The 19,975-nt window shown below is 33.9% G+C and overlaps 1 protein-coding gene across 1 annotated transcript in view; it reads right to left on the reverse strand.

The window, feature by feature from the left end:
• The window catches only part of LOC129004737 (proteoglycan 4-like), a 46,205-nt gene that overhangs the window by 18,083 nt on the left and 8,147 nt on the right, over positions 1–19,975 (reverse strand). Inside the window, exons 2-10 of the mRNA XM_054433334.1 lie at positions 14,710–14,798; positions 14,035–14,196; positions 13,310–13,441; positions 12,596–12,709; positions 11,133–11,380; positions 9,830–9,982; positions 8,600–8,791; positions 2,544–2,806; positions 1,020–1,194 (exon numbers count right to left, since the gene is read on the reverse strand). Of these exons, the coding sequence (XP_054289309.1) occupies positions 1,020–1,194; positions 2,544–2,806; positions 8,600–8,791; positions 9,830–9,982; positions 11,133–11,380; positions 12,596–12,709; positions 13,310–13,441; positions 14,035–14,196; positions 14,710–14,798 (1,528 nt within the window). The remainder of the gene's footprint in view (positions 1–1,019; positions 1,195–2,543; positions 2,807–8,599; positions 8,792–9,829; positions 9,983–11,132; positions 11,381–12,595; positions 12,710–13,309; positions 13,442–14,034; positions 14,197–14,709; positions 14,799–19,975) is intronic.

A 19,975-nucleotide genomic window follows, 5' to 3' on the forward strand; every position in this document is an offset into this window, starting at 1 on the left:
TTTTTGTTAATTTCAAATCCCAATAAATAAACAAGACTAAAAACCAACAATTTTAATTTTTATAATTTGCTTAAAACACAAATCTACTGCATCTACCCTAAGATGTAATTGATTTTTTTTTTTATCACAGCTAAAAGATGAGAATGCCTCTATGATCTATGCAGGATAATCATTTCCAGTCAGACAGTTTTTATATTACTTAAAAGTTCCCAACTTAAAAACAAGACAAACTACTCGCTATTTCATTTTTTTATGATTGTACATAGGTACCTATTTATTTCTTATCAACTGGATCAGATAAGATCAAAGTTTTTTTGCAAATCACAGCCGAAGCATGAAAATGCCTCTAGGCTCTATCTCGGAGAATCATCATTTCCAGTGAAACCATTTTTCGTTAATTTCAAATCCCAAAAAATGAACAAGAATAAAAACCAACAATTTTGATTTTTATAACTTTCTTAAAACACAAATCAACTGCATTTACCCTAAGATGCAATAGATTTTTTTAAATCACAGCTAAAAGATGAGAATGCCTCTATGATCTCTAACATGCAGGATAATCATTTCCAGTCAAGACAGTTTTTATACTACTTAAAAGTTCCCAACTTAAACACAAGACAAACGACTCACTATTTCATTTATTTATGATTGTACATACCTATTTGTTTTCTTATCAACTGGATCAGATAAGATCAAAGTTTTTTGAAAATCAAAGCCGAAGCATGAAAATGCCTCTAGGCTCTTATCTCGGAGGATCATCATTTCCAGTAAAACTATTTTCTGGCAACTCAAAAGTTCCTAACATAAACGAACAAGGCCTTTACTATTTAATTGTGTAAAAAAATGGAACTACATATTTAGAAAACACTCGAGAATCATAACAATAAAAACATCGTCTGTGACAGTTGTGTGTTTTGTGGCACTGTATGTTTAATATTAGCCTCAAAAACTAGGACTACCTTAAATAAGAAATAAGAAGTAAATTAGATAAAAATGAACAATTGGTGTTATTAGTTTACCTGTGACTTGGTGGGGGAGAATGTTTAGAAGCCTGTGAAGATTTCCTTCTTCTGCCCTTTTGTTCACCGGGAAATTCAACTGCAACTTCTTCGTCAGTAGAAATTTCAGTTTCTAAATATCGATCAACTGCAGCATCAAATGCTTCTAGCAGTTTCCCAACCATTTCTGTGTACTCTGTAGAAAACCCTCTGTTTTAGTTTCAAAATAGCTAATTCTGATTTGGGATTAAAACATTTTCCTTGGTATTTTGTGGAGTAGTGGATACAATTAAATTTAAAAAGGTTAGCAAATTGAAATAAAAATATGTTTAGACGTTGAATGTTTTGGTTTATGTGTGGAATGAAGTCTACCATCTTAGTGTCATTCATGATGTTAGCTTCCGAATCACTTAAGTTAGTTAATAAATGGTATAAATACCATACCTGTCAGGTGATCTTTGGAGTATTAATACACTACTGCAGTTCCAGCCCTCATGGGGCTTTCTTCAGGTGCCAAAGGAAGTCAAAAATTTTCATTCACACAAATTTGTCGCATTGAAACTACGAGAACACAATACGGACATGAAATGAACATAAAAACGAATACACCTGTCAGAGTCACAAACAATTTTTATCGGTGCCGGCATTGATGTGCGACATGTGCGAGGAGCTAGTCTAGACTCAGTTTGAGACTCAAGAGGAGTCTAGACTAGCTCCTCGCATGTAGCTATTAAAAATGTTATTTTAAGTTCACACACATCAGTTCCGGCATATCATCGTTCAGTCATGTCAGTTAAAAAATTTATTATTGCCCTCATTAAACAGGCTTATGGGGACAGTGGACTGAGGAATTGCGGTAGCAACTGAGACTGAACTGTGACTGGACTAATGTGTGTGAATCAACCATGAACTTATTTATCCTTTTAACTCCTTTCAACACAAAGGCAGAGTTGTATTGGATTTCACAATGTCATAAAGTTTTACCTGTTGTCTACTGTTATATAATGGGGCTGCAGTAGGACTAGCAGACAACAGCCAAAAACACTTGCAACCGGTGATTCAGATAATGGGTATGATGTCTACCCTAGCATTTAAAAGTAAATGATTACATAAACAAATCTCTAAAATAGTTAAACTAACTTTCATTAAAGTAATCCTTGGTGATTGTAGTGACAACTAGTTGCAGTTCAAAGATGAACAATCTTCATGCCTACATGGACTCAACATCAATCACAACATTTAATTAATTGTTCAAGGAAAGGCTCTAGACCAAGATTTTGAATTGTAGAAAAAAGAGAATAGCAGCTACCTTATCTTGGATAAGAAAAGATGAACCATAGAACATACATGGCCTACCTGTACTTCTCCAAGGTAAGCTAGCTGCTAACCTCTTTATTCTGCGATTCAAAATCACAATATTTAGTGGTGAATAAAGTTTGCTAAAGCTTGCAGGCTCAAAGATGGTTGGAACCGAAACAAGTTGTCACTGCAGCAGGATTGCTAATCTAAAGTCCACATAACTCTTAGCAAATTAAATCAAATCACCGTTCTCGCTCCCGTTGTACTGCCGGCAGTTATCCACAATCAGTTGGAAGTCAGCCTTGAACTCGCCGAACGTACTGTACTCGCCAGCGTCCAGTTTATCCTCCATCCTCTGCAAATCCATAGGCTTGGCGATGACTGAGTAGTAACGAGGGGCGTACTCCTCCTCCACAGGGTCCAGGAATGGCCAAGCGTCCTCGTGGTTCTTCAGCCGATCCAGGATCTTGTACAGTCCCGTCTGCAGATCCTCCACACTTTGTCGGAACCTGTAACAATCCACCATCTATAATCGCACACACAGTGGGTGCTTCCAGGTTTTTTGTTAATTCACGGGAAAAGTTAACTACAGGAGTAAATAAGTAGTCTACGGTAGAGGATGTTAGTTGAGGACAGTTAATTCAACCTGTATCGTAATACAGGTACTGGTCAAATTCTTTAGTATTGCTGCAAATAAATGAAATAAGCTACAAGTTATGCAAGCTATACATTCTGTCACACGATTGCAGTTTACCAAATGAAAAATACTCTTAGAGGTCACACAAAATCAACCCCTTGCAATTAACCTGACAAAGATAACACAAAAAGAGTTATGTTTTTACCATAATTTTTAACTCCTATAGAAAAAGTAATAGGTAGAAAAACAACACTTTGTGAATTAAACAAAAGGTTCAACATTGTAGTGTAGTGCTCAAAACAATCTTTTACTAAAATAACAAACACAAAAACCTAACGGCATTTTATTGGACTTGTGTGTTAAACAAAAAAAAAACACTGAGTTTGTTTGTGTATATTTACTTGTATACTGTATTTTTTATAGTTTAATACTTAGCAGCATGTACAGGGTGTTTATAAAAGAATGCCGGGATTTCAAATAGTAATTGCTTGGATACTATTCAATGTAACTAAACGTTTTATTGTTTTATTCGTCAAATTGAACCTAGCTAAAACAAGAGCTCTTGTAGCAAGAGCTAAAACAAAGAGCTAAATTGTGACCACTATTGTGACTAAATTGTGGCCGCTATTGTGACTCACGCGCCAGACGCCGGTCGCCAGTGCAATGTTTACAGCGCAACAGAAGGCACAGAGTGTAATCTGTGTTTCAGCTAAATTAAACTAAATTTAAATCTTCTTGATGATAAAGAAATTTGACGCTGGTTTAATGAGATGAGTTTTGTGGCACCGTAGTATTTTGAAAAGACATTCACCTGGCCGGCTAAAAACAAGAGATGACATAGTCAAAGAAATCTGACAATTCAGCTTTAGATGGCCCAAAAAATTGATTTCCCGACGAAGTCGTCAGTTGAATTTACCTAAATCAACACCTTAGAGTCTTTGTGCCTTAAAAGATTCGATTAAGACATCAGATAAACCCGCCAATCGCCCTAAGCGTACATACTTAGCCAGTTTTACGCTCATATAAGATTTATGAAAATCTGAATTTTATTCTGAATTGTATCAAAGTATGAGAAACACCGCTCTTTTTCCCTTCAATTTGACGTCTAAATCATTTAATTATCTTGAATATTCCTCGAGCAACGACCGTTTAAAATCCCGGCATTCTTTTATAAACACCCTGTATTTAAAATAAAATTGTTAAAATAGGTTAATATACATTTATATTGTAATAATGTATAAAACACAAAATGTTTAGTTTTATAAGTAGACATCAATAGTTTACATGACACAAGTAGAGAACCAAAAACATAAAATTTGGGGGTTTTTTACACAATTGAACACTATCAGGACAAAATTATTAAACATTTAATTTCCAAAAAGTTAATTTATTATAATTATTACAAACAAGCTTGACTAGTATAGTACAGCAAAAATCCTAAACTAAAGAAATTCTTTGAGCTAAACACCAGTATAGGCTACATATCTTCTACATACAAGTTTAAATTGTTCTAAATGTGCTTTAGTGATATAATTTTAATTTTAACAATTACTGGATTTCTTTTGAAAATTGAATGTCAACATAGTTTGAGGTAAAAGAAATTCTAGCTGCATTTGTTGAGTTTAAACACTAAATAATGTTTAAATTCTAAATCTAATAACAAATCTAAAGAAATGTTAATTATAAAAGAGAGTACACAAAAACATTAACTAACTTAGGTAGTAATTTCATCACAAATACTATCACACTGCAATTGTATACAACCATAAGCTTTCCTTTAGAAAGCACTAAAGGTACAAAATCAAAACCTATCATAAGAAAAACAACTACTGTTTACTAAATGCAAAACAAACTTAAAAACTACAATATTATGTAACCTGTGGATTTCATCAATAATGACACTTTTTTTACAAAAACTCTTTTTTCTGTCATTATAAGTTAAATCTGAAGATCATGCATCAGAGGGAAACATCAGTGTTGTGCAACAGTCTGTATCAACAATGTATTTTTAAACACTTGGACTCAATCAATACCTTTGAAACCTAGTTAGAAAAATAACACTTTTTGATGCTAAAGAGCAACAAACAAAAAATAATAAAAATAATAAAAAATCTATTAAATCTCCAACTTATCAGCCAAGTTGGGCTATATCAGGCATGGGCTATGTCAAAATTTTTAAACCGGATTGATTTTTGTTTTTAAATTGTAAGAATTATTTTATTTTATTTTGAGGGGTATCTTTAATTTTTTAATTTTTAATTTGCTTTAACTTAACAAGTGTTTAGAACTTATATTCTGATGGTTATATGTTGGCCAGGACTAAGATATTTTATTTTATTTTTAATTTTAATGAATAAGTTATATTATTGTTAACTAGAAAAGTTGTTTTATGTAAGTGTATATATTTTTTAAGAGTGACCAGCGAGTGCCATGGACTCTTCCTCACACACAGACGTGTAGTCTTGTGAGGAATATTTTTTCCTTTATATAAAATATGTCACTTTTTATTTATTGTACTTTATTGGAAATAAAGAATCTTGAATCTTGAATCTTGAAAACACAAAACATTTAACTGGGAGAAACTAGAGGTGTGCAAGGGGCTCGATTTTCGAGTGTAGCCCAGCCTAGCCTATAAGCTAGAGATAGAGCACCAAGTCAAAAAATGATCATGGTTCAAGCTTTTACGATCGCAATCGCAGAAAAGTTAAAATATTTCCTTTTTTGAAGCGATTGCGGATGACAACAATAATATTTTTCAGATGGCGGGAGAGGATCAAGATGTTTCTGTTACTGCAAGAGATATTCAGGATTTAGATGATGTTTCCGTGACTGTGGGAGTTATTCAGGATGTTGCCGCAATCACGGAAGTTGATAATGATGGCCACACACACCAGAGACTATTACGATAATATAATGTGAAAAACGTCGACATTGTGAAAAAACGATATTAAGGTCGATGACACGCATCAGTTACATCACGTCACAGGTCATTCAAATCAGTCAAGTCACAGTAAAAAAACTATTCTTTAATGGATTTTTTTACTGTGCTATCTACTCATCCGGCACAGGTCTGTCAGTCACTCTGCCAGCGTCCGTCAATCAATTTCAGATTTCTTCCCACCAATATTTTTGGATTGTTCGGACGCCTGACGGACAAGTATTTGTTTAAGGTTAATTTTTTATTTGATTTTAATGATTGTGTTTATATTTTAAGTAGGTACTTAATCAACAACACACAATACACAATACTGTTTATATTTTGTAACAATCAACATGATAGACGATAGAAAATTGATAGAACAAATTGAAAATTCTTGACTGTAACGGCATTGTAAATAAAGTGACTGAAGACTGACTGAAACCAAATGACAGACAGTTGACTGAGGAATCGTGGATGCAACTAAGACAGAACTGTGACTGGACTGATGTGTGTAAACCAACCTTTACACTTAATTCATTTCCATTGAGGACAAATCATTTTGCTGTCAAGTCCAACCCCAAGCTGAATCCAGTATTTAAATTTTGATCTACAAAAATCTCAAACTTAAAAAAATAAACTAGGCCTAATTAATATAGGTACATTTAATCACAATTTTTAAACATGGTTAAGCCTGATTTACACAGAAGTCTGGCTGGTTTAACTGTATAAAGTCTCTTCTACAACTAAACTTTATTCTAAATAAAAGTATACACAGCCCTAAAACATTTAATTTAAATATTTTTTATTGAATGACATTACTGGGATGTTATAAATAAGCCCTTAAAGTCAGTTTTCTATCAGCTGTTGTTGATCTAAACCATCACACGAATAAACACTGAAAAGACAAGAGTAAACATAATACATCATATAAACTACTGTATAAAGTATACCTTTTTTTGTTTGAATTTAGTTGTGAAAATGTACTATATTTTTTAAGTTGTCTAAAATGCAACTTTTGACTGAAACACGAGAACTTAAATTTGGGGTGCCATTTAATAATTGTTTGGAACTAAAGAAAACATTTTGAGAAGAGTTCCCAGAAAGTAAATAAAAGAAACGTCTTATAACACTTAAAACATACCCTTATATTGTTACTCACAAGAAGGTAAATATACAAATACCCCCGCCGCAGCAAACCTGCAGACTAAGCAAATTTCAACTTGTCTGATTACATTTTTACTAAAATATTTCCATAAATAAGACATATTTTTTCCCAACTTAAATATCATTAGTTTTAACCAGTGCTTAGGTTTGCTGCTACGGGGAAGGTAGAAAGAGTTTTTTGACCATATGTCAATAGTATAGAATGAAATAAATAAATTTGCCAAATTTTATCACATATATCCATAAACAAGTAAACTACAACAGTTTTCATTTTTTCCATAAGAATAACATGGGAATTTTAAAGTACACTTTTTTTGAATTTTCTCCGTGAGCGTTAGGCATAAAACAGCGCTTCAATATACTAAATTATTTCTTTTTTTAAGCTCTACAAAATAGTTGAGAAAGAATTTGCAAAAATTTTTATTTTTAGGGTTAAAAATGGGAAAACCCCATTTTTACCCCATAGAACACCCCATAAACCCCTGTTCCCATGGTCCGATTATGCTGGTTTGCGAACTCGTTCGAATAAACGTAGGTTTACACGTTTGTACCAAATTTCATCAAAATCGGATCATATTTGCTCGAGTTATCGTGCTAACGGACACATATATAAATATAAATGAATTTGAACGGATGGTGTTTTTGGCCTCTGGGGACCTCAAAACGAAAAAGTAAATCGGTCCTGGGTATAGGTCTTACCATGAGACCTACGGTAATAGCTACTTCCCTATATGGGAAATTCGCTAAAAGATGGTAAGTGGTGATCGATTTTGATTGGACACTCCAATCATCATCAGACCCAATTGGCGAATCACTTACCATCTTTTTTTGTATATTTACCGTCTTGTGAGTAACAGTATAAGCGTAAATATATGTTTTAAGTTTTATAAGACGTTTCTTTTATTTACTTTCCGTAAATTTAATAAAGTGTACAATGCTGATCAAGAAACTATTTAGAAGAGTTCCAGCCAGTTGAAAGTCACAAAAAGTCCTTAACACCTAATTTTATACCGTACTTCGTCCCTTCAAGATATTTCTTCACATCTTAATACAGTAATTAAGTAGAAACCCTTCCTTTACACCAAAATAGTGCAAGGAGGTGCAAAATATCAAAGTAATTTTTGTATGTAAACATCTTGTGAGCTATCAACTGCCAGGATCATTTTAAGGTTGAGTTACTTGTGTCTCAACTCCTTCATTAAAATATTCGATTACCAATTTCTCACAAAAGTTAGTAAGCCCAGTTAGTAAAATAATAGTTTAGAGCAGCTTTATCCTTAAAGTTCATTATGTGTTAAAAACATTGGTTCACAAACTTAACGTTGATTTTAGTCAAGTAAAAAGAATTGATGTCAACTTACTTATTGAAACTATGTCTCGTTTGTATATCAAAGGAATGCTGTGGGTAATTCTTGACCAAATTTAAATTGAAATACACATTCACGTTTCATATCGATACTAACACATGTAATTTTTCAAATAATTCTAGTAATTTGCTGTGTGTTAATCTCCAACCATGAATGAAAAAAGGTGGGATTGGTATCAAATCACACTTTCTCTTATTGTTGTTAAAATACTCACACTTGGGATGTACGGAGTTTCTGCCGGGAAGGTTGTATGATGATCTGGCCTGTGGCAGAGGCGAGAGAGTTGTTGGTCTGACGGCCGCGGGGTTTACTAGCGTTGTCTGTCTGACTGCTAGAGCTGCACTCAGAGTTCGTGTGTGAACGCGACCGCAACATCGCGCGGTGCTCTCTCGCCCGTCTGGCGTCCCTGTGAAAAAAAACCCTCATCACTTGTTTAATTGAAGCTAATTTTTGATGCTAAATTTATGTTTGTTTGAGGAAATAATAATGACATTTTTTGTTAGATTAGTAAAAACAAGTTTCCACAACAATGTCATCATTGCAGATGTGTGTCCATTGTTTTCCCCTGTCCCCTACTTTTTTACTAATTGTTATTATTTTCAGAATATGTTGTTTCTTTTTTTACTACTATACAGTTCTCTGTGTGATTATTCAGCCTTGGCTGAAGTTTTTGTTCCATTCTTGTCACGTTTTAGCTTTGACTATAATAGTCAATGGTTTTAGGTACTTTCTTACCTGCATCAGGCGCCAGCCAAAAACATGGACATGACATCATGAAAAATTGTTTTTTACTAGTCTTGATTGAAAAGTTTCACAATAACACATACAATATTTAGGTGATAGTAAAAATAGAATGGTAAAATTCTAGGTTAATACAAGTAAAAAATGTTAAATAAGAAGTCTTAAGAAACAGTCTGAAAGCAGAGTAAGTACAAGTTCCCTTGGATGAAAATCAAATTTCTGTCTTTTGCCATAAAGAATAATATGTAATAAAGCGTTGTTTATTCATGACTATACTAATTCCGGGCTAATTCACTGAATTTCAGAAACCATACTAGTTGATATATGAGTCAACTTATTCTGGTAACCTAGGAAATTGTGGTAATCCATGCCAAATATAGACTGTATACTTGCAATATTAGTGTTGCTTATCTTGCGGATAGAATTTCAGTTTTCAGTAAGAGCGGGATGTCTTGGATCGCAATCTTTGCAAAAAGATACAAAAAGCATAGACTTGTTTTCTTAAAAAGCGTTTTTTGTGCTCTCCAAACAAAACTAAACTGATTCATGGTAAAAAAATTACTAAAGGTTAAACAAGTCAAAAGTTACTTTGATGTATGACTGAAGAACCATTTGTTTTGGATGAATTTAAACATAAACAATGATGCAATGATTCATGAAAATGAGTTAAAATATAATTAATTGTATGCTATGCAGAACTCACCTATCTCTTCTTTCTCTTTCTTTGATTTCATTTTCTTTTGGATCAATTTTGTCTGCTGATGATTCTTGAGCTCGTTTTTCTTCTTCTTTTTGGTGTTTTAATTTTTCTATTCGAGAGGATTGTCTTCTTGGTTGCATCTCCATTAACCTTTTCCTAAAGAATAATTTTGTTGTAAACTGAGGATTGTCAGTAAATAATACACTACTACACTCCCTCTTGATTGTATACATTAGGTTAGGACTAGGATAACTACAAGTGCATCATAGACTCGTGGAAATAAGTTGCTTTGTCTTTAATCACTTTAATTAAAGAACATGTGTCAACTATCAACTATTCATCTATAATAATGTTTTCTTGTATGATTTCTTCACTGTTTATAATGTAGGTACTGTAACTTATCAAATTTTCTCACTTAATGTGTGAATTTAAAATACTCATCAATATTTTTATCAACTTTCAATGGTTTGGACTTAATTGAGTTAGAACAAGGGTATAGTCCTGATGACTTTTATAAACAATGGTAGTTTAGTAAAATTTGAAACCTTGTAATAATGAGGTGTTGCTAACTACTAATTTGAAAACCTAAGACAATAAATTTAGTTAATACCATAGAAAAATAGAATAAATATAGACTGTCAAAGGAATGTTCCAGCACCCACCACTAGGAGTGCCGTGTAGTTACGGCGCACACCGCTGCAGGCGAGGAGCGTAGGAGCTGTATACGACCAGCAGACGCTGCAGTGGTGTGCGCCATAACTACACGGCAACCATAGCGGTAGACGCCAGAACTTATGCGAACCGCAGGACAGCTGAGGGTCTATATTTATTCTATTTGTCTATGGTAATACCCAGTAAGTGAGATAGTGAAGATATTTGCAGTCAATATTTTTGACTATCTTGACATATATAGATATATTAAATTCCTACATTATAGCTGTAGCCGGTTTAAGAATGAAAATGGACATGTGACAGTAGTGAATTTATCCAACAGTTCTCAAGTTATTATTGATTTTTGTTTTGTTTTATTAATTATAGATGGGATGCCTGGAATTCCATATCCTTAAGTCAATTCTACACATGTAAAATGACAATATTCATCATCTTTTATTTTAAGATTGATGGTTAAATTCTGAGGAGGGTAGATTCTAGCTAGAGCTTACTATGTTAACTAGACTATTATTTAACCTTGCAATTTATAAGGTCAACGTTAGATAGCAACAAGACCCGGGGAGTTTTTCTGTGCCCTAAAAAAATTAAACAATAAAATACCTAGAGTATGACAAAACAAAAAATCACAACTTACTTTTGCAGCCGTTCCTTTTCTTCGAACAGTCTCGGTATTTCTGGCAGGAAGTCTTCGGCTAGCACAGAGTGTAACGCTCGCTCCTCTCTACACTGGGAGTCCTCCATCTTGTAAGCGAGTCGCTCCCAGTCACTCTCTGTGTAACACACCACTTGCCACTCTCCACACCCCATATCCGGCTCCGACTCGCTCTCGCTACGCGACTTTCGGCCGTGCTTCTTCTCACGAGCCTTCTTCTTCTTCTTTTTCTGCAAAATAAACCACTATCATAACAAATTTGTAAGACATTTGAAATTGTTTGGGTACCGTACCGGTACATTATTTTTAAGAATGGTTAGGTTAGGTATTCTGACTGCCTAACTGCCACATATCGCTGTTTGGGTAGGTGTTTTGGTTAGTAAAAAAGCATCTGTAATGACTAGGCATAAAATTAATAAAATTCCAGTAAGAATCAGATTACTTTGTTATGGAATGATTGAGTGATACACTAAACATTGAAGTAATAGGGCATTAAAACTACACTACAAGCCATGGGTGCGTTGCTAGCCCAGTGGTTGGCATCTCAGATTTTGGTGCGAGAGGGATGGGTTCAATTACCGACACATAACTCCACAAAACTCTAACGGGTTTTGGACCACTTTTCCTTTAAGCGTTTAAACTAACTCTTCAACTTCAAACAAAAATGCTACCAGAACATGAGCAAAAAATGTACAGGGTGGTTATAAATTATTGGACACATTTTAAGATTAAATAACTAAATAACAAAAATACACAAAAATATTCTTTGTGATTTATTTCGTGTATCAAGGCTCTTAACTCTAATTTTCTCAAGTATATTGTTGACTGTTGGAAATTGTTTCAAAACTATATTATAACATGAAAAAGGTGTTTTAGCTTTTCACAAAAATGCTTGGTTCAAATATTCCGATTGGTTGAAATCAATTTTCAAGGTTGGATTAATAAATTCAGTAATGGTTTTTAAATTGTTAATTTTTATTACACCTTTGGTTAATATAATTGATTGATCAAGCCTAACCATAGACTGGCCAACAAAAGTAGACTTTTCATCTCATTGTACATTTTGAAGCTCGTATTTCATGTCTAGTTCATGTACGATGACAATGGGCGCTAATGTTGACAAAATTTTGTTTCTATTATTTTAGGGGTAATTTCTTGATTTTGCTTTACTGTTTGGTTATATAACTAGGGCACGAGTAATCGCTTATGAATAACTTAGCGCGTATTATTTGGCTAAACAAGGTTTTAAATGACTGAAATAACAAGAAACATATTGTTAACAAAATACGACCAATACAGTGAACCGTACAGAACTAACAATAAAATTTGCTTCAGCTATTCCATAAGGATGAGAAATCTACTAAAGGAGTGTGTTTTGTCTATGGCCTAACATTGTAAAAAAACTAAAACATATCACTAATACCAAATCAATTACTCATACTTACTGCTCTATGTGGGTAGTCTTCTCTGTAGAGACGAGTGCCATAGAAATACCAGTACGCAGATCTGTTCTCATCATATCCAAGAGGGTGTACTCGTAAGCTATCCGAGTCCAGGTTCTATTGCAAATTAGAAAAAAATGTAGGTTAGGTAGCTACAAGTGAGAGTAAGTGGGAAAGTGAAAAGAAATTCTAATTTCAGGATGTAACATAGAGCACAACAGCATAGGTTTTGGATTTTAGTCAAAATAGCAGATTTACCTGAATGGGAAAGAGTCCAGTCCGGCTGAAGAAACACATAATCTACTCGTACAAATAATAGAATTTAATAAGTCTCAAGATCCAATAGTGGCCAAGAAGTATAATTGTGGAACATTCCAAATTTTAGGTAAACTACTTGTAAGTACAAGGTTTTTGTGTTTCTTGTATCAGAATGAACTATTTTCCATTCAACTAGACTAACCATGTTATTACACAAAAATCCTATTCATTTAGTAGCCTAATTTATTAAACACAATTTGACTATAATTCCTTGTTGGGAATCTGGATTCCGGTACTTAAACTACTAGCTGGGAACATTTTGTCTAAAATTAGCAGTAGCAACAATACTATCCATCCCTCAATTTTAAATAGTCCTAATCATTAAAAGAATATTTCATTAAAAAATACAAAAAATATTATACCCTACAGTTGATTGATTAAACAAAACATATTTTGTACCTTGAGAACATCCATGACATCGTCCGCATCGAGTCGAAAATCACAAAGGGCATGCAAGATTTCCACCTTCGTGCGTAAAGGCAGGAACTGGAAGTCGATGTCCGAATTGAAAGGGTTTTCTTTTCCATATTCCTTTAAAAATAATTGATCACATAAGATTTCAAACATAAAGAAACCGCAAATAAGAAAATATAAGATTTAGCCTAAATTACGATGTATGCAATTTCATAAAATTGTGTATCAGAGTCTGAGGAAACTAACTACCTACTTATTGAATACGTAGCATGTCATCATCAAAACAGAGGATCCAAAGCTGGATCCTGTTATCCTTGATCCTTGGGATTTAGCCTACCCTAAATAATAGTCCAGCATAAAGAAATGAGCCAAGTACAGGTCATCTCACTCCTATCTACACAAAGGATTACTTATGTGTTCCACCTTGCACTCATATGCAGCTTAAATATTATGTTCAAATGTCAATATTGTTACTGTGTTAATTTGACAGCATTTTATGAAATGGATTTAAAAAAAAATTCAAGCTTAAAATATAACAAACGTCCTTTTTAAATATGTTTGCTACCAAAGTTATTTTCTATCTTATCGAGGAATTAGTTAGATGCCTGCATAGGGCCTGAAATTAAATTAAACAAACTAACTAGGCCTAGGTTATTTTTTTTATTAAATAATACTAAAATATTTCAACTAGTGGGAAAAATAATACTCACTCGACATTTCTGTCGGAAAAGTCGCCGCAAGAACATCTGGTAATTGAACGTGGAAATTCCATTGTTGCCGAGACAGCCACACAGTAATCGGACAATTAGCTCTTGGAGTAGGGAACTTCCAGTGTCTTCAGCTCCATCAGTGAGTAAAGCCTCCTCCAACTCCTGTTAGGGGAAAAAAGGTTGAAGTTAGGTTATTAGGAGGAGAACAAATGTGCTTGATTACGATACGACAAGAATAGTGATGAAGCAAAACACATAAAATAAAAGAGCAGACTTCATAGGAGATATTATAGGATAGGCCTATAAGGGAGATTTAAGAAAACCTTAACCTAGGCAATCAAGATATGATGGATGTTGCATGAAGAATAAAGAAAAAATAAATTAATTTAAAATTAATAAAGAAAAAAAGGTATGATACGATGGTGGTTTTTTTTTAAAAAAAAGGGCAGGGTGTTTTCACATATAAATCCATACTTTGCTTGCTTGTACCACGCCCATTGGGGATGTATCATAACTTTCCATGACTTTTTACCTATTTCCAAAACTTTCAATGACCAGGATTTTTTCCATAACCATCCCTGACTTTCCAGAATGTGGACACCCTGCACTTAACCATATTATTTTGCCTAAAGTTAAAGTTTAACTTAATCCCTGATAATGTAGCAATCAACTTACCTCAATATCAAAATCCAAAAGGTTAAATGCAACTCGGAAGAGGGAGCAAAAGTGGGCAATACTTGGTACTTCCCACCATGATTGTATATCTGTAAAAAACAACAAAGGTTATTTTTTAGGTATAGGTTAAATCAAGCTTTTTAATAGTCTTTAACCCTTTGAGCCCCAAGTGCCGATATATCGTCTTGTCAATATTGTGCTGAAAATGACACAGTGCCGATAAATCGGCACCCCAAGGTCATGGGCAGAAAGACAATACCGGTATGCCGATATATCGGCCATCTAATATTTTATAGTAGGCCTAATAGCACTATTTTAACATTTTTTTTGTCTCAGAAAACGTCATTGCGTAGCCAAAGCATAAAAAATTATATTACAAGTAATATTTTGTCCATTTTTAGTGAATTTCCCTAGAGGAAAGTAGCTATTCAATGTATTTATGTACAAGAAATGAATAAAGTAGTTTTGAATTGAATTACCTACCGTAGGTGGCACGGTAAAACCTAGGCCCGGGACCGAATTACTTTTTATTTCCATGTCCCCAGAGGCCAAAAACACAATTCGTTCAAATTTTTATACTATATATATATATATTATTAATATATATATGTCTGTGAACGCAATAACACGAGTGATTTCTGTCCGATATTGATGAAATTTGGTGTAGGGAATTGTAATTTGATGTTTTTTGTTTAAAGGTGTAAGGCGGGATTAACTTGAATGAGTTCTCGAACGAGCATGATCAGACCATGGGAACGGGGTTTTATGGGGTAAAAATTGGTTTTTCTAATTTTTGACCCTCAAAACACAAAATATCCCAATTTTTCTCTAGATCTTTTTAAAGAGCTTAAAAAACAAATAATTCAGTAGGCTACATCAAAGTGTTTTTGTATGGTTATTGGTTACAGTGAAAATATAAAAAAATGTTCATTTATAATTCCCGTGTTACTCTTATGGAGAATATTGTAAAATGTTGTAGTTGGCTTGTTTATGGATGTATTTTTGATCAAACTTGGCAAATTTATTGATTTTATACTAAGCTATTAATATTTTACTAAAAACACACTTTATTAGTTTCCTTGAGGCAGTAAACCTAGGTACCGTACTCGTTAAACTAATGTTATTTAAATATATTTAATTGAAAATTTAATTAATTCAGACAAATGAAAATTTGCTTGAAAAAGACAGCAGGTTTGCTGCGGCAGGGGTATTTTTACTACAGATTTGTGTTGTTTGAAGTGCATTTCAAAACTTTTATTATTCTTTAAGGGAGTTTATCAAAACATCATAACGATAATCAACTATGAACTACGTCTGTAATTGCATAAGTATTTGGGTGCATGCTATGGCCCTTGCATGGACATAGAAACCTATTTTCATAACTAACTAACTTAGGCCTAGTTCCTAACTAGAAAACATTAAAATTTTCTTTTAAGTTCTTTATCCTTTATTTCTTGCATGTTGAATGTTTTATTTGTCCAAAATATAGATAAAAAAAGAACTAGGACAGAATCTCCTGTAGTGAAAACACGCTGTTGAAATTAATATGGAAGAAGCTGGTTTGAATGTGATTTCTGATTATAATAGTGACAGTAATAATATTCTAAGCAGTTCTGATACTGATTCTGTGCCGATTTTAATTCAAATATTCAAAATCCGCGCCAAGGCAACAGACAACACTGTCCAATCACAACGAAAGCGGAGTGATACAAGGGCAAAGGCCAAAAGTTTGGAAGCGACGAGTAAAACCATTCAGCGGCACTTGGAGCACAAACATCAATCACTGAAATACCTATCGTTGGTATTTTGGGCCATATCAATATATATTGTAGCTTGGAAAATTGCGTAGGGGTAAAATTTGTATGTGCGTCGAAATGATAGCAAATGTCAATAATTCACCGAATTGTTAATTGAAAAGTGTTGTAGTTATAAGTCGAATTAATTTGAAATTACCGGATTAGTGTTGGGGAGGGAAAATTGTCATCAACCTGATCAACCTGCATCGAACTGTTTGTAAATGTCTATCTCTCATTGGATTAATTATCATGACGGTTTTTCAGTTGATTCAAAATCACGCCAGCTCGAAAAATTAAGAATTGATCAGTCCAATATCGTGATGAACCGTTGTCAAGAAAATTTCGCTCGGTTGACACAGCTCCAAGTCAGTTTTTAAATGTCGTCCCTGAGTGAATCTTGGGTCAGTGTGTAAGTTTGTGTGGTTGACCTGTGTACGTAAGTAAATGTTTCGTATTGTCTGTCTTTTAGATACAATTTAGTATTACCAATCTGCCATTTTTCACATTTTTTGTACATGCATGCTTTGCAAATCCTGTTCTAGTTGGTCCGTCTGTTTCACATTTTTCATGTCTTAGTTGGTCCGTAACGGTTTTATATCACATGTTCTCAGATCCAGAAATGTATATTATTTAGGCTATTAAATTCGACATATGGTTACAAGTCAAGTTTGTTGTAGAGATTATTAGAAGAATAAACATCATATTAAATTGAATTATAAAGCCAATTTAATTAAAATCAATATTTATCTGTGTTCAAAGATCAATTTTTGTATTTCTATGTTAAAAGGTATATTTTTGCAGTCACAGTTGAAATTACTGTGTTACATTTTATATCTTGTGTTGTGTTATTGGTCAAGGTCAATCAACCTGTGCGAGTAGTTGATGGTGTTATAGAGGAGAGTTTCAAAGACGTTGAATTGTCCACGCTCGAAGGCTAGGGAGAACTTCAAAGATCACAAGGATAGACTCCCGTTAGAGTCTAAAAATTAATTTCAACTAGCCTAAACATTTTACCAAGGATCTGACTCAGTAGTCGATTGGCCCCATTTGTAGGCTATTGTTAATACTGTTATACTGTTAATACTGTTCAATGAAATTGCGACCATACATAGTAGGTATTTTAAGCCAAGTATTGTACATCGCAGTGGTACTTTGGCAGTCCACTGGCAAACAAGTCCCTATTGCATATAACATACAACCGGCCGGCTGTAAAGTATACATTTGGGGAGACTGGTGATCTAAATAAATGGAATCGTTTGTACAAATAAATTAGTTTTTCTCTATTACCTATTCCCGGGACAGTGCATATTAGTGGAGTTGATATGATTCGAATCATATTAAACATCACAATCATATCCTCCACTTGGACAAAGTAAGCTTTCCTCTGACTATATTATATCTAAACTTGGTATCCTCCATTCCCTGCTGTATGACTTGTAAAATTATTTAATAGTCCATTCAATATACACATTCTCTTTCAAATACCATATTTTATTCTCCTGCAGTTTGACCATAGAATGTCTATTTTAAGAGTGACAAATTTTTGAGAGTAACGGCTTAACGGCTTATTTATCTATATAAATAATAAAATTAGAGTTTTGTCTGTACATTGATCAGAATCATAAATTTTTAGGTTACTTTTTACGTTTTATACATTAAAGAAGCCGAAACAAGTCTCATCTCAATTTCTGTCTGTCACGGCCCAAGAGCCATTTTATGCGGCCTTCTCCTGAAAAATGAGAGTACCTATCAAGATCCGAATCATTTTAATGTATTCACTGGATTGGCGAGAGTGTCTTTAGCTATTAAAATATGGCCTCACCGCCTCACTACTGTGTAAATAAACTTACGGACGTTTAAAAACCCAATTTTGTGCGATTTTTGTCAAGTTTTCTCCCAATGTTTATCAAATAATCATCTATGAAATAGCGAACAGCTGTTCGGATCAAGATTATTTTTCTCTAGCTGTCACTGATATGTTTACAATGAATGTTGTTTACAAATACCGAAATCATTTCCGATCATGTTTCAAAAGCAAATCCAAACCAAGTTGGATTAAAACGGGGTTTTTTTACATAACGGATTTAATTAATCGCAAGTGCAATAATGTGTAGGGTAACCGTAAATGAAAATAGAGATTCTTTGTGTATAAAATTTTTCTTGAGTTTTGATAACCGGGAAAAAGACCTTTGAATCAGTGTGGTACATGGCTGGGAAACTTACATTTTTTACATAAGCATTACCAATAGCTTACATAAAAGGTTCCAACTCATTGATGGCACTTCAATGGTGGTTGTGTAAAGTGCAAAGTGACAACTGCAGTGGGTGATTGTAACAGAGGTTTACGGATTATGTTCAAATCGCTTTTCCAATGTGTCTTCTCAATGCTATGTGCTGCTCGCTGGACCATACAGCCAATAGACCAATTGCCATATGCGACATTACAGAAGGTTCTAAAAAATATAAATACCCCCGCCACAGCAAACCTGCTGACTAAGCGAATTTCCATTTGCCTGGATTGATTTTCAATTAATCTATTAAATTAACATTTATGTTCAACGAGTAGGGCCTACCTAGGTTTATTGCTACGGTATATATATAATTTATGTGAATTTGAATGGATGGTGTTTTTGGCCTCAAACAAATAAGTAAAGTTATTAAGGTCCCAGGTCCAGGTCTTACCATGAGTAGGCCTACTAGGTAAAAGAAAACTGAATTAACCTTCCAGAGGTCGCATCACGGAAGAAACCTCCAGGGATGTTTAGTTTTTCGCGATTATATTATTTTGAGTTGTGTCGGCAGTGTGAGGGTCACTGTACCTCACGCATCTCATTCCTAGAATCGAGTGAAGGTCAAAACCACAGCCACCTCTAATACAAGGCCGCGGCGAGCGAAAAGTGGCAATGTTGCATCCGTGTCTTGGTGCGCGGTTGTCTTACCATTACAGCGAATGGAGGAGTCGCGTACTCTACGTACATAATCGCGTTTCTAATACACTTAATCATTAGTAATGACATTGAACTTGTTACTACAGCATGCCAGATAGATGTGACGTGCCTGGATGCAAAAATAATTACGAAAGCTCAATTAAAAATTAATAATACGTACAGTGTTCTAAGATTCTAAGTGATCCGCCGCTTAAGCAACAATGGCTTCCTGCTATTCTTCGGTAAAATAAGACATCTTAAAACAATTCTCGTTTTTGTGTGAAACATTTTCACGAATATGAAATTAGATTTGTAAAAAATTTTAGGAATAAGACAATGATTCATGTAAATATAGACGCGAGAAGCGAGTTTTAGGTATGAGAATGCCGTACTATTTCCTTATTTATTTGTCTTATTATTTATCTTATTGATGAAAGCTGTTGTTAAGTGATTAAAATACCTGAAATAACTTGCATTTTGAAGAAATAAACCGGTGTTTCTATTAAGTAGGCCTACTAGTAAAAAATATTTACAACACCATCT

This window comes from Macrosteles quadrilineatus, unplaced genomic scaffold (assembly GCF_028750875.1).
Source record: "Macrosteles quadrilineatus isolate MER2022 unplaced genomic scaffold, UCM_ALF_1.0 Scaffold_11__1_contigs__length_5352618, whole genome shotgun sequence".
Lineage (NCBI taxonomy): Eukaryota > Metazoa > Arthropoda > Insecta > Hemiptera > Cicadellidae > Macrosteles > Macrosteles quadrilineatus.